We start from the raw sequence: 15,689 nt of genomic DNA, 5'->3' as shown, positions 1-15,689 counted from the left end.
TACTTGATGACTAATCTAGTTAAAATCAGAAGATGATCCTCAAGTACCTTATCATAAATACTAATCAGATTGTTTAAAAAATAGTGCTGGCAACTAGATGTGCCATAAATTATTTCTATTAAAAAGATCTCCAAACCCACCGAACAGAATTCCCCACCCCAAAATTAAAATCTGTTACTTGGTAAAGTTCAAGTGATTGGAATTTGGTCAATGATTAATATCTTGTGTAGTTACTTCTTCATTTTCAATATCTTCTTGTGTAATAAATGTGTTCAGCTTGTCACAGATCTTATTTTATGTCCCCACCTTGTATCATTTCACATTCTGCTTAAGTACTTGGTCATCTATTACATGACTCATTAGTCTGAGATCTCTACAGAATTAAAGAAAGTTGCAGTAAAAATAATATATTGAAGTTCAAATTTCAACTACATCAGCCATGCATGTTTAAAAGCATCTTTCAAAGTCAGCTCAACATACAATAGTGCAAGATTAATTTTCACTAAGCCCCATCTCCAGTCCTTCACAGAGAACTGGGAACAGACTGAACAAAGCTACATGTGTTTGCTACCTGTAAAATCAAAGTTGTGGAAAGATAAAATCAGAATTGATTAGTGTTACTTCATGATATTTTCCTGTCTGGCATTTAATTCCTGGTCACTAGGTAAAGGCAGTCTTGCCAAATAAAGATAATGAGAAAATAAACATTGATGAAAGAAATAATGAAATAACAGTGTAGGACTCTTCTAAACCTCCCTGCATGTTCAAGGAACTAGGAAAATGGGCATGAGCTCAGAAAAGTTAGAGCACTTTTCAAAGCAACTTTCATCCAGAAAAGTAAGTAAGGAAGAGAATTTGAATTTCCACCTATTAACATGGCTTTGAGGATGTTCCCAAACAGGATTAAGTTTCACAAGTGTTACTCAGTAGGTATTTCATATCAATTTTGCAAATGGAAAAACAGATAACCCCTCTAGATAACCTCTTATATGCTTACACAAGCAGCTAATAGCAAAAATTAGAGTCCAACTTTTAAGATATAACTAACCAAGGTCAAACAACCACTAAATGGAGTCCCTTTTTACCTACTATCTTTCTATCAAGTAAAGGGGAAAATAATTTTTCATTTATAATGGGAAAAAGGAATACTCAGGACAAAAAAAAAAAAAAAGGCAAGCAAAGTAAATAAGCTAGCAATATTCCTGTATTAGCTTAAGAAATAAATACAAATGCTTCATTGAATAATGCAAGAGATTATATTTAATAACTTGGCAATTACTCTGTCTGGGGCTATTGTTGCACTGTAAAAATCTCAGAGGTATAAACCCAGAAACAATTCATTTATTTCTGTGATCAAATGCTATATATTACTGTGTGTCTGTGTGTCCCAGGATTTTTAAATGTGGTTAAGAAGCTTTTGTCAAAACTTCCTGCTTCCTACAGAAAACAATTTTATTTATACTGTTTGAATGTAATTTCAATAGAAATATGACATCTTGTAACTTGACAAAGATTTCAAGAACAAGCAAAATAAGTGATCCAAAAGAATCTCTAAAACTGCAAAGTATGGGAGACATCTCTGTTTCTTAATGAAGATCCAGGGGTACCAGGCAAACACTTCCTTTACTTTCCAGGGTTATTCACTCTTACAGTTCAGGGGAAAACAAGGACCTGTAGCTACTTGGCTGCCACAGTGCTACACTGACCCCACTGCTGGGGACCACGAGCTGATGCTGCATTTTGTTAGGGCCTGCACAAAAAGGGCATGTGGCTGTCCAGACTTGAGATCAAAATGAAAAACCTAACAAACTGGATCATTTAAAACTAATGTTATTTAGAGGAGATGCATAAATCTAAAGCACCTGGGAGTCATTGCCTGAATTTGCCTACAGAAGAGCCATTGTCTGCTCACAACTTCTTTTCAATAATTGCTGGCTGCCTGAGAACTCCTGACTTGTGCTTTTATTCCTCCTCATTTCTTTATGACTAGAACCTTCTATTAAGGAAGTATGAGCATCTTTAAAGTAAACAGTGTATCACAACATTTTCATCAACATGTTTCCCCACTAAGAAAATAAAACGGAACAACTGATTGTATTGTAATTGGATATCATCAATTGAAATAAAACATTGATCACTTTCACAGAATCACACTTTCCTGATAAAGGATCTGAAAAGCTTTGTTTTCTACTATTTTTAGAAGAGATTCATTACCTTAATTAGCTGCCTGAGATTAACATTTATTTGTACTTACCTCACACTTACCTTCTATCATTAAAGACATACTAAAGTCACTCTATAATTACAATGTGTCTCTTGCTAAACCTTAAAGCAGGATTATTTGCTTGTCTTAGAGGTATTTCTGGCTGGATGTACATTCTAATTTCCTACTGATGTACAGCCTTGCTTTATTAGCTCAGGAAAGAGAATCAAAGCCCTTCCTTGGAGGCAGCTGCGAGCCGGCGCGGGGGCAGCGCAGCACAGCCCACGCAGGGCTCTGCCCTGGGAGCTGCTGAGCACCCTTTGTTCCAGGGATTGCCGTGGGAGCTCAGGGTGATCAGCTGCTTTAGAGCACCAAATCCAGAGACTTTATCACAGTTCTAGTGCACACTGCAAGGGGATTAATTGTGGCTTTGGTGGGGATTCGAGGCTTCACACACATTTTGCCTGTGACAATACTGGATGTACTCTGACAGGGAGGCTGCAGTAAAATGCTTATTTCATGTGCAGCAGGGGAGATGCTCAACTTTTGCAAAGTGTGTTAATAAGAAAGGACAAACTAGAGTTCCAAATAAACTGGATTTTGCTGGCTGATTTGAACAGCCCTGACTTACAGTGTATGAGTAAGCTCTGTTAACATTACAACACTCACCTGATGCATAGCATCTAAAAAATGGACTTTGAAACCATATAATTTGCCTAAGAGTTACATATAATTAAATGTTGCCACCTTGCAATTGAAAGGTAATGAAAGAGGAGTGTTGTCATGCAGGGAAGAGTAATCAGAGGATTCTAGCTGGAGCCTGCTGCCCGTGCTGATCTCTCATAAAGGACTGGCTGTACTGCAGACATGAGTGAGCCTCATGAAGTGATTTGGCTTAACAGTTGGTTAAATCATTGCCACAGACACATTTTCGTACATCCAGTTGCATCTGAGTTCCTAAATAACGACAGGAAACACAGGTGACCAACACTGAGTGCCCCAGACACAGACTTTTCCTACCTCTTGGGCTGTTGAGAGAGGCCTCGGCCGCCTTTCCGCCGTCCCCACAGTGACTCTGGTCGAAAGGAAGGCACTGATCACCTGTCCCTGCCACCACGTCTGCATTTTTGGCCAGATCCTTTGTTTCAGTGAGAGACTTTGCTTTGTAGACTTTTCTGGTGTTGGTATCTGATAAGTAAAGGGATTCTGACACTGGATCAACAGCCAGGTAATATTTATGTGCAGGACTTGTGCTGAAACAGAAGAGAAGAGCATCAAAGTCAACTTGTTTTTTTCTTGTGCGTCTCTGTGGCAGCACAACAACTGTACTCTACTATCTGAAGACATCACCTCAGAGATCTGAAGAGGACAGAGGTGTAAGTGAGAGCAGCTCAAAACACCACCAGTGTCTTGCTACAGAGCCTGACCAGTGAGTTTTGGGTTAGGGAGCTGGGGCAGAGACTGGAACTGGGCAGTTGGTCTGCCCATCAGTACCAAACCACTCAGGATGAAGCTAACTAGAGTGACTTCAGCTTAGTTGTAATTATTACTATCAGAAGCAGGATCATTTTTCTATATCTGATACCTCCTAGTACTCTTGGCACTGAAAACAAATCTATGAGTTGCAGCAAAGTGAATCACAAGCTGTTCTGGATGGGCACAAATACCCACTCTTGGTTATTTTTATCTGTTTCTAAACCTTAGGAAGTATGAAGGTGTGAAATATGGTGCCTTAATTCATGCAGACTCTATTGTCAGGAGCAAGGCAGAAGGCCAAGTACTGTCAGTGCAACCAGGGATGAATTAATGCACCATAATTCATGCACTGTCACTGCCTTATTGAGATTATAAAATGTTATTTAAAAAAATATTTACATATGTTAATTAAATGGTGGGGATCATAAATTCTAATCTGAAAACCGAGCTGCATCTTATTATCTAGTAAGACTAAGTTTCTTTTTCAGTGCAAAGTTAATTTCCAGTTAGAAGAAATTTTTTAAGTACATGGTACACCATGTCCTGAGCCTGCAGTGGGCCTAACTAAAAATCCAGATAGAGGGCCTTTATATTTGGTTACTGAAATGGTGGGAGAGAGGCACAGGCTGAGAGCTTAGGTGCTCAGACAATATTTTTAACAACTACTGTGTTCCTCTAAGGGGGAGAAGAAGGTTTCTGAAAAGTGGCTGGGTTCTATATGCCCAGTTATATGAAAGAAATTGTAAAAAATATTCCCCCCTTCTTATTTTTTTAGGAGCTATTTTATCAATATTGGTACAATTAACTAATACTTAAGATTGCTGCAACAAAGTTGTGAAGTGAGTTCCTCCTCTCACCTGGGCCAGTTCTGTTTGTGGTGGGTTTGACAATGCTCAGTGATGTTCCCAGAGCTGGGGAACAGATGTGAAACCCAGTCCTAGGAACCACAGGGAATGAGAGGGCAGTGGTATGATGAAAGATGAGTAAGAGGATGAGCTAAAAGCAACTAATGTCAAAGTATCACCACTATAAAATTTGTTTGTTGAAAATTTCAAGAATCATTTTTGCTCTCTGGATTGAGGTCAGGAATGACTGGTCAGCCAAATGATGACTTTTATTTAAAACATTTCTATGAAAAAAGTTGCAAGGAGAATTCTAGATTTTAAATAAACATGTTGTTCAGTATGCAGAAACTGCAGAGAACCAGGGGTCATTCTATATTCTCCTTGTAGACACATTTTCTGTCATCCTTGTCGTTAGAGTTAATAGACCAGCTGTTAGAAAACTCTTCATGTTTATGCTTAAAGCCTTGCATACTAAAATGCTTAAAGAGTACTAGTAAGAAATGGAACACAATTAGAAAAACGTGCTATTTTTGCTGAAGATTGTAATCAGATATAAATCTGAGTTGATTTAAATTAGCATTTTGAAAACTATATGAAGTAAGGAGGATTTAAAATTAATCTTTGCAGTACTGTTCTCTACTAAATTTTTCTCTGTACTTTTCTCGAAGTTTAGTTTCAATTTTTAACAGTTAAAAAGCTTTGCTATAGCTTAAAATCATGATGACAAGAAAAACAAATGGGATAAGGTGCTTGTAAACACCAAAAATAAGATCAGTGGCATTTTCTGTTTGCTGGTTGCCAAACTCTCCCTTTTTACACAGTATTGTCTTTTTTACATGGTAAAAAGAACTCTTTTGGAGGCTAAAAGTTGTGTGGAGGAGCTGGATTTTGAAGCCTTTTCCTGCCTGGACTGTCAGGAACAATCTTTTACCTGCTGCTTCTACATGTTGGTTTGAGCATTCTGTAACTTTCCGCCATGACTATGACCTTTACAGCCTCAAGAGAATGGCACATAGTGGGATTGTTGAGTACTCCCCTATGACCTCAAAGACTACATTAACTTCAAGTGATTTCCTTTTATTTTCTACAAAATTTGCTTGGACAGAATAGTGACAGAGACATTATTATTGTAATTAATAGGGCTGGAGTACTTGAATATTGTCATAATTAATTAAGTTTGAAGATCATCTCAAGAAACTAGTACTAGTGAACAGGTATTAAAAAGAAAAAAGATCTACTTTATGAAAGAAACCTCTAAATGTAAAAGCTGATTTTTTTTTCTAATGCATTATAGAGAAATTTAGTTTACAAACATACTGGTCAGTTTAAAGCAAGTGGAAACAACCCTTCAGTTAAAAAATGGAACCCTGTACTTACCAAATAGGAATCATATTTCCTTTTAAAGTTTTAATTGTAAAGTATATGAGATGTGACATAATCTGGTAAATAATTTATAGTATTCAATAGCAGTCCTGTGGCTAAAGTGAGCAATTCCAACCAATACTCTCATGCTGTAAATACAGCTCAGTTCACACTCTGCTCCCTACTATGCCACGCAGTTACTGTTTTATACTGTACTAGTGCTGGTTTATTTATCTCATTTAAGTAGTGGAATGCTAAAAAGTTTATTTCTAAGGAGACAGAGTGCCTTGCTGCCTCTTTCTAGCATGCAGCATCACTTCTGCAGCTGGACTGTTGGAACCAACTCCCTCACCGTCTGTCGCAGAAGCCGAATGTGCAATGCTCATTCCTTTAAAGAAATCCCCAAATTGCAATGCTAAAACTCCAGCTGGAAAGGGGGGAAGCCACTTGCTTTGTCTTTAGCTGGAGCAGCAAGGACTGAGCTTAGACACAGCATCTTCAGTTCTGGGCTCTGCTGTGCACTCTGTAACTGGCAGGTTTTAAAGCTCATGGTACCCCAAACCTCTGAAGCACAGTCCACTAAAGTACAGTCTGCTTCTGTAGCCTTTTAAACAATTTTTTTAGTAGCTAAAGCTCTTGTTTCTTTGGATGGCTATATCTGTGATCAGTCAAACACCATGTGGAATGGGTATGACAGCTATGAAATGTACTCTCAGTGTTCAGGTTTAAACCTGTCCATCTCTTCTTGGTGATCAGCAAACTGATTTTTAGAAGGAGACTTTACTCCTTTAACTAGAACAAATCAAACTTTCTGAACTATAAAGAAAGGTGAATTTGATTAAAATTTGTATTTATTGTCATTTATATTTATTAAATTCAGAGTATTTCTTTATATCCTGACTTTTAAAAGGACTTTTGTAAGACTGTCTCCTCGAACGTGGTTCACATACCAGTTATTACATTTTACTTACCTGTGTCTTGTGTCTCTATTCCTGGAAAGGCAGATAGGTTCAGGTTTAAAAGGAAAGAGAAAGACAAGGAATGTTAGTCCCTGACAACTCTGCTCTTTGCCTGACTGCTCACAGACATGTATCCCACTAACAAAATACTGTTTATCCTCTTGGTATTTCTTTCTCTCAAAATGTTTCCTGTTTGAGGAAACTGCCCATGCATTGCCAAGTTAATTCTGAACAATCAGCACACAGAATCATCACCAGCAATGTTAGCTAGGTGGATGTTAAATAAGAGAGATTTCATGTATTAATGTCCAAAATCTTTCTGCCCTCCCCTGTGTCCCTCAAAGAGAAAGGGAACCTGGGGTGATAATTACAGGGGAGTCATTAAGGGCAGCCCAGGCTCAGCTGTGATGCCAAGTTTCCTCCTGCCTGCTTAAACTGAGCCCTATCCTCTGCTCAAGAGAGGATTAACTGCATTAATTGTAAACATGGTAAGTCTGTAGGCCCAGAGCTGTGACTTGACATGATACTCTGCATGTTTGCTGTGGAATTATGCAGCTTTCTTCAAAACTATGCATCATGGTATATTTTAACTATTGGAGAAAATGTATGGAAAACTTCACAGGAAGAAAAATCAGCTTTATTAATTCTGCAATTTGAAGAAATTCATTATGCAAGATCTATTTTACAGGCCACTCAAAACATCCTGTTTAACTGATGATTACAAGTAGGTGTTAAGTTTTCTGGGAAGTTGGTTTGATAGTTGATGACACACAAGGCCACAAAGCAACTACATGTGGCTATTTCATCAAGTACCAAGGGATAAAAGCTCACCCTAGTTTTCACAGCCAGAATTAGAAACACTGGTCAGAGAAAGCCAATTATTTTTTTACCTTAATTCTAATATACCAATGGAATTTCCAGAGGGGAAGATCCGTCTGACATAATTGAAATCCCCAATATAGACACTTCCATCAGGCCCAGAAGCAAGTGCAACTGGGGCAAAGAGTTTGCTGTTGAGGGCAAGCCCATTGCAGTTGGAGCAAGAGACACTCCTCTGGTGCCCATTGCCCATCACAGTGGAGATGACTGGAGGCTGCTGGGAAATGAACATGTTTTCCCCATTTCCTTTGTGCACAATTCCTAAAGGGAGGGGAGGGAAGAAAACAGAAACAAAATAAATAAATGTGTGGCATTTAAACTATTCTGCAGTTTTGGATTAAAAAATCCTCTAGAAAACCAGATTACCAAAATAGCAACAGATATCTGATATTTTAAAGACTGTCACGGGGTTCCACTAATCTTCTCCAATTTTGTTCATCCCAAGTTTCACTGTCACCATTTTGTTTAGCAGTGGCTAGTGGCTATTTTAAAGCCAACATCAGGAGGAAAACTCAGGGTTGGTTAATGCTCTAACAAATTGACTGCTAATTGCAGTGCTATCTGATTTCTTGGGGATTACTGCTTTAATATTCATTTTATTCATAAATTTTTATTAGGTAGCAGAGGAATTTCTTAGGCAGTTTGAATATTTAATTAAAGGAGATTAATAGCAGGAGCACTATGCATTTTTCACAAAAGAGCACCAAGTGGCAGTACAAAATCAATATTCAAATTCAACTGTGAGTCCTTCATGGTATATAAAAATGGTGCCAAGAGCAGCAAAGCCAAGTTAAGAGTCAAGGAGCAATTGTGAAGCACCAGTGAGCATCTTCCCAGCAACATCCTACCTTCTGCCATAAAGGCTACAACACTTTATTCCAGCACTGCTCTGCAACATACACTGTTTAAAGTCTTCCCAATTACTAGGCTGGTGATACCAGAACTAGTACAAAGATGTGCTTTCTCAAGCTGACAGCTATAGTGCTTATTTTAAGTAACAATGTGGTAATATATTTAAGAAGTATCATTGAAATGACATGTTATTGCAAAAATTTGGCTACTGCAAACAGAAGATAGGTACTCTTTTAGATCCTAGTCCAAAATTTCTTATTTCCCTTGAAAGGCCCAGTGCTTCATCAGAACATTGGCTCTATTAAAGGAACAAACCCAAGGGAATTTACTTTCTGGAGGACTCGTGCTGGGAAATGAGAATATTCTAGACACTGCAGGAAGTACATGTTGAGACATGTCTGAGTTTTCCCAAAGTGCAGAAAATGTATTTATGTATCGTCTCTACCAACTTCTATTTAAACTATTTTTTGTGACTTTCAGATAAATCAGAAGATAAAATTCACCTTGGAAATTACTGAATGTTGCCACAGCTATTTTTAAGGGAATTATATTTAAAAAAAATAATTTATGAACAACAGAGGACAGAATGCACAGATTTGTTTCAGAGATGGCTTAAAAAAAAACATCCTGGAAATATTCCAGTAAAATAAATGGCAATATTCTCTCTTATGCAGTGGATAAAAATACTATGAAATGAAGATGCTGCCCTTTGTCTGAAATTACAATGTTAAGGTAATCTTTCAACATCCTCTTACAAATGCCACTAAATAATTAGGGCTCTGGAGAATATGTTTTGCTGTCAATAAATCTAAGTGTGTGCTTAATATCAGGCTTCCAAGCTGCTGCTTTAATTTCAGTTGATGCTCTGTTGCACTGGGGTTGAAATCCCCTTAAAGCATAGAGTCCCTCTAAAACTACTCCTCCTTGCCCCACATAAATAAAAATGGAATCAGTCCACTTTCCCATTAAAAAAAAAGATTAATTCAAATAACACCCTGAAAAAGTGGTTAATAGCACATTCATTTGTATTCATGAGATACAGGTGTCTTTAAAAGACCTCAGTGTAGGAACTGATATTTATGGTATCTGTTTTCTTCTTGATTATGAGAAACGCCCTGATGATCTTCCAAACTGACAAAAACCTTGGCACCAGAAAACATTAAACTCTAATCTTGTCACAAATTAGAAGTGATCAAACCTCCAAATTGGTGAGGAAAAGAAAGTGGGAAAAGAGCAGAGGAGTACAGCTGAGAACAAGATGTGATTCTTTGTTAACCTAACAGCCAGACTGATGCAAAACTGCATACATTAAAAAAACTGAGCTTCCAGTGACAGCCACATTGGAACAATATTTGATATTTCACAACAATTCTGCTGGAATTGGGCAGAATTTTTTTTTTTTTCTTTCTTTTTGTAAATCCTTACATCTGGCTGTAGAACACAGTTTTCACTGGCTAAGGTTTCTGCATGTTAATACATGTACCTCCACATTACTATGAATTGCAAGTCTGTAAAACTGCATCTATTTCTTGTAACTCAGTTTATTTTGTAACTTCTCAAAAATGAGCAGCCTTCATGGGGAGGGAAAGAAGAGTATCTACCCTGGCTCTGAGCAGGAATGTTGTGCACAGCAGCAGACCTGCTGGGCAACCAGGATTAACAGCTAAAGTTAGATATAAGCTCTTCAGGACTGGTAAATCAAGCCAAGTGCTTCTACTTTTAGTTTGAATATAAAATTGCAATTTGCAGTAGAGAATGTTATATTCCAATGATGTTTCTGTAGTTAATCCAGCGGCAGTGTTTCAAAATCATAAAAGTTTCATCTTTCTAAAAAGAGCAGTTCCTCATACATACAGAGGAGATGCTTTAATTAAAAAGTGAAAAATCTTAATAATATTCATGCTCAAGCAGGCTACTCAATGCTTTTCATATCTGTCATGGTGGCATGGAGATAAGTCTAAAATACATAATTCTAGTTTGAATCATACTCTTGTCCTTATTTAAAGCCCATGTTCCATGTCTGAAATGGAAGTGCAGTTCACTTGTTTCTAGGTAAGACCAGAGAGCACACTTGTTATTTTTATCCTTTTGGTTACCACAGTTCATTATTTTGTTTTGTTGCTTTAATATGAACCTACAGGCTGCTCTGGTAGGTGTGCACCAGCTTTGTTATAGTAATTGTTTTCCTGCCCTTAGCTGCTTTTCTAGCTGTTGTTCAAGAGCCAGGTGTGGGTGCCCAAAGCCTGTAACAGTCCTGAGGAACCCCTGAGCCCTGAGCCTGGCCTTTGCCACCTCACTGGAGATGTTCTGACATGCAAACTGCAAACAGAAGAGACTCTGGCTTTCAAGTCAGATGTCCTTATGCCCTCTCCTTCCCTCCTGTGTCTGCAGGTGATGGGCAAAGGTGTTTGGCAGCTTTCCCTGCCTTCAGCCTTGATGGTGTCCAGCACAGCAGAACAGGTGAGGAAGAGGAGCAGGTGCAGGAAGCTGCACATTCCCCATCCATGCAGTGGGCACAGCCCAGCTGATCTGAGAGGAGGTGGCCTGGGGCTAACAGCTCAGGGCTCTCTGGCATCGTCAGCCACACAGCTGAGATGGGGACAGGAAGCAATTTGTCACCACACTCCTCGTGCTCAGGAGAGCAATGGCTTAGCCCAGCTTGGATTAAAATTGTGTACTTTACAAGATCTCAGAACATGTTAGTGCCTACAGGGTGAACTGCAGCAGTAACCACTGCAGTTATCACATAGTCATATAAATTAGAGTTACTGCCAGCAATTTAGTCTTGAAATTAAACTATGCAAGTGGTAAATTGGCACTAAGGAGCAGACTATGGGACTCACAGTTGGGGGCTCAGCTGACTGAGGTCAGATTTCTCTTTGTTAAATGTCAATAGCTGGCATTTAAAAGAGACAATCTATACAAACCAATAAGACAGGGAATGAAAAGAACTGCTGTTTAAAATGTCAAACTATTTTAAATCAAAACAGAAATCCAGATAATTTACAAACTAAATCTGACCTTTTGTATTTGGAATATTTATACTGTAGCTGTGCATTCAGCAACAGAACTTGTAAAACTTGAGAGCCATACATCTGTGCATGCATCTTCATCAACAGAAATTTGCAGATGGGAATAGATTTTATTGGACTGACTCTCAGCTGGAGCAAATTGAGAGAACTTTCCTGAATCCAATACTCTGTTGACTTATAAGTGCTAAAATATGACCTCAAGTTTCTCTTCTCCTGGACGAGATATCAATTTATTGGCACAACCATATATAGTTACCATAACTTATCTGCAAGTATTGTTTTAATAATTTAGTCCCACTAGTTCCTGAGCAAAGATGGTAATAGAGGAAAAGAAACCCCCCCAGGTGTAAAATAAAAGCACGGGGAAAAAAATATCCAAGCCTCCATGCCTGAAGAATATCTCCGCAGGGTTAATGCTATGACACCAAAAGCATTTACAGTGTTTTTTACTAATGCTTTGAAATGTGTTGGATTGCTTGTACTGAGGAGTGACTTACTGTGCTTCTCCACAGAGTGGGCAGCCACAAAAACTGCACAGTGGACTGGCAGTGTGGGACTGGAAGTGCTGCTCTGTGATCAAGCAGGGTTTGTCTGCCTGGGGCTGTGTTGCTATGAACTGGTGGCAGTCACAGGATGAATTAGGGGGGTAGACACTTCTCTGGGAATGTAACACACTACAGACTGACCTGAAATGTGGCACTTCTATACCAGCTGGGTGAGAATGAACCCAAATTAGTTTGCCCTTTTCCCATCTGAACGACCACAATGTGTTAACAATTGCAAGAGTCAGTGATATTAATGTCTAAACCCCGGGAGCCAGAACATTCAAAATATCCTTTCAGATGGCATTTACAGTTCAGCTCTCAATACATGAGGGTGCACATTCAAAGAGGATTACACATTAGGAAGTGTAACACTTAAAACCTGAACAATTAATTCCTTTAAAATTTGTATTCTCCTTCTGCGTGGGCAGTTAATAAAGGAGGGACTTACCACTTTGTGGATTTAATACATGGTGTTTGTTTATAGACCAGCCTCCCAGATTTGAAGCATCCATTTCAAAGCCTTGAAGGATTACTGTTCTCTTCTCCCACAGAATAAAATCAGGACATGTTTCATATTCATATCCCACCGACACTGCAAACAAATAATTAAAGATCTCTCAGTCTACCTTTTCCTCTGTGAACTGCCAGGCACTTTTCCATTCCAGGTTTTGATACTCATCTGTCAAGTAATGATGCCACTAATTTTCCTCTGTCTGATTGCTATTGTATGGTATTTTTTGAAAAAAGGGTTTTAAGATTTTATTATGTTATTCCAGCTATAGTTACTACTGCTTCAAAGCAGAAAATAATCTGTGGTATCAGTTACGGATTTCATAAGATTATAAATCTCCTCCAATGACTCCTGACTTGATTGTTCATTGCATTTCTGCTAATTACCTGAATAACAGCTTAAATAGAAAAGAATCCATGCTAAAACAAATTGGTTTTAATTTGTTTGCAGACTATAAAAATTATAGTTAGGCAGAAATGGATTGACATGCTGAACATTTCTAGAATTACACATTTATCTTAACAGGCTTGCATATTACCAAAATACCCGATGAAAAATCTTGAATTTCCCTAAGGATGGTGCATCTTGGGAACTCAAATTGATTAAAATCCTTTTCCTTTAGTTTCCATAAAACAAAACAAAACTTCAAAATTTTTGATACCTGTAACATACCAAACTTTCAAAAAAAATTATTTATGCCTAACTTTACTAGATTTCAGTGAAACCCATTAATAAAGGAAGAATAATTTTTTTACACCAAATTCCATAATTCGACCTAAGAAATACTGAAATAGTTCAACCTTTCCAAAACAGAAATGTTAAAAAAAAGATTTTAAGATACAAAATGAAAAAAAAATTAAACATTTAAAATAGTTTCTTTTCCCTTTTTCTATGCAACAGCTTTATGTATACTTTACTTAAACCATAAATAGTTTTAATACCACCTAAATTCCATTACTGTATACAATCAAAATATTGTGACCAGCTCTAACAGGGAACATTTCTGTTGGTAAGATAAATGTTTTACAGCAAACTTAAAGCTCTTCCTTGCAGTACCAGATCTAGAGCTCCTTCACCACTTTAGCAGAAAGAACCTGTTTTTGCAGCTGAAGTCTGACTTGTAAAAATCACATTTTCTTAAGTACTGTAAATATGGTACATTTCAAACATTTCAGGTTTCAGTTTGAGGGTCCAGCAGCCACTTTGTCCAATTCTTCTGTTACAGGAGCTCTTACAACCAGCACCAGCAAAGCTTCTGGGTCCCACCCTGAGCTGAGAGCCCAAGATAGGGCAGGGAACTTCCAGAGCAGCCACATCCTGTGCTGGCATGAGTCAGAAGGGTTCAATAACTGAGCACACTGTTTTCTAGGTGTTAATGCAGACAGAAGATAAAGGGCAGATTTTTCCTCTGAAGCAACCTCACATCTGCCACCTACACATTAAAATCTTTCCTCCAGCCATGGGCTTAACATGCTCACTCCCAGGTCAGCTGTGTGTGCCCTTCAACACAGCCCCTCAGCCTGGCTCAGGACCCATCAGGGACCCACAGGACCGTGCTGAGAGCTGGGCTAGGGAGGCATAACCACTCACAGAGCCTGGAATCTGAGCCCATGGATCCACTGGGCCATCTCTACCAGGGCTGGAGCTAACTCTGTAAACCTCAGTATTCCCTGCCTACAGCTGATGTTTCTGAGCTGCCAAATACTCTCCAGGAGTCATACCACCCCTTTTCTTAGAAGTTCACTGTTCCTTGCTCTCTTATTGTGCACAGCTGTCATTTTGTCCCCTCTCATCAGTGAGAGACACATGGACCACACTCACTTTGTGTGTGTCTACAACCAGGTTTCTGTGTGAATTTACCCATATTTATGAAAGACACCTATGCTCTGTGTTCCAAAAAGAAATATCTGTGTGATCTTAGAGCAGGGTCTCCTGATCCATCTAACTGGAAGTCCTGGTGTTACACCCATGAAAACTTCCTATCAGTCATTTTACATGCAAAGTAATCGAGGCAAAGCATAACACTGGTAAAGTCACAGGTAAAGTCAGGATGATTACAGTGCCACATGAGAAGTATTTGGGTAGGCACGGGTTTTGAGAAAGGTAATTTTGTAAGTGAAATTAAAATCTCGGTCAGCTTACCCTCATTGTGGGGTGTTACTTTCTGATCCAATTAGTTTATAGCACTTTTTTGAGGTGACTGAGATTTCATTGTATAAATGTGAACTTGAGCAACTATAGCTTCAGATTTTAGGAGTCTGCGAGTAATGTTCTTTGTAGTCTCAAAATATCTACTGATCATCTGTATCAAAACCCAATTCTTTTCATACAACTATTAAGAATAATCAGTGCCAGACCTACAGCTTAAGGGCTTAAGACATAAAAGACACAATTAACCAGGCCAGTAACCTCCATTTCAACCTCTCCTGCAATGTTTGTACTTATGTGCATCCATCTTCTTTGAACAATGAATAGAATGTACTCAACCACAGCACCAGGTAGGGCTGCTGGAGAGCTCATTGATGCCCAAGCCCAAGAGAGCCCATCCCTGCAGACCCCTCAGTGCTGCTGTGTGGGATGCAGGGATTTGCATGAATCTGTATGGAGCTCACAGGAGCATTTACTGAGGATTTGACTGAAATCCTTTTCCTGTGTTAGACCACAAGGGGACATAGATTTTACCCCCAAAATTTTGTGTGTCAACATTCACATGATGCTTGTTTATTCAGATCAAAAAATGCTGCTTTGTCATCTCAGTTGTTACTCTGAGAAAATGGCCTCTTGTGAGGAGCTTGGGGACTGGACACATGCCAGCAAACATTTCTCCATCAAGCTTAAACACAACCATTTGCATGTGGAAATATGCTCAGAAAGTCTTGTTTTCTGTAACTGGTTATGTGATCAGTGCTGTCAATAACCCCAAAGAAAAATATAGATGTTTATAGTATTTTGAAAACCAAAAGCAGATGGTTATGATACTGAGTTCTAGGACTTCAACCTGCTCCAACTTAACTTAATTAAAATG

At 38.6% G+C, this 15,689-nt stretch overlaps 1 protein-coding gene across 2 annotated transcripts in view; it reads right to left on the bottom strand.

Annotated features, from left to right (window-relative positions):
- TENM1 (teneurin transmembrane protein 1) overlaps positions 1-15,689 on the bottom strand; it is a 232,666-nt gene that overhangs the window by 54,619 nt on the left and 162,358 nt on the right. The window contains exons 17-20 of one of the 2 annotated variants that reach the window (XM_059858916.1): positions 12,602-12,745; positions 7,736-7,985; positions 6,858-6,878; positions 3,224-3,456 (exon numbers count right to left, since the gene is read on the bottom strand). In XM_059858916.1, coding sequence (XP_059714899.1) covers positions 3,224-3,456; positions 6,858-6,878; positions 7,736-7,985; positions 12,602-12,745 — 648 coding nt within the window. The remainder of the gene's footprint in view (positions 1-3,223; positions 3,457-6,857; positions 6,879-7,735; positions 7,986-12,601; positions 12,746-15,689) is intronic. The other variant, XM_059858917.1, reaches the window with a different exon arrangement.

Source organism: Haemorhous mexicanus, chromosome 14 (assembly GCF_027477595.1).
Source record: "Haemorhous mexicanus isolate bHaeMex1 chromosome 14, bHaeMex1.pri, whole genome shotgun sequence".
Classification (NCBI taxonomy): Eukaryota; Metazoa; Chordata; class Aves; order Passeriformes; family Fringillidae; genus Haemorhous; species Haemorhous mexicanus.
This window is presented reverse-complemented; position numbering and strand designations above follow the sequence as displayed.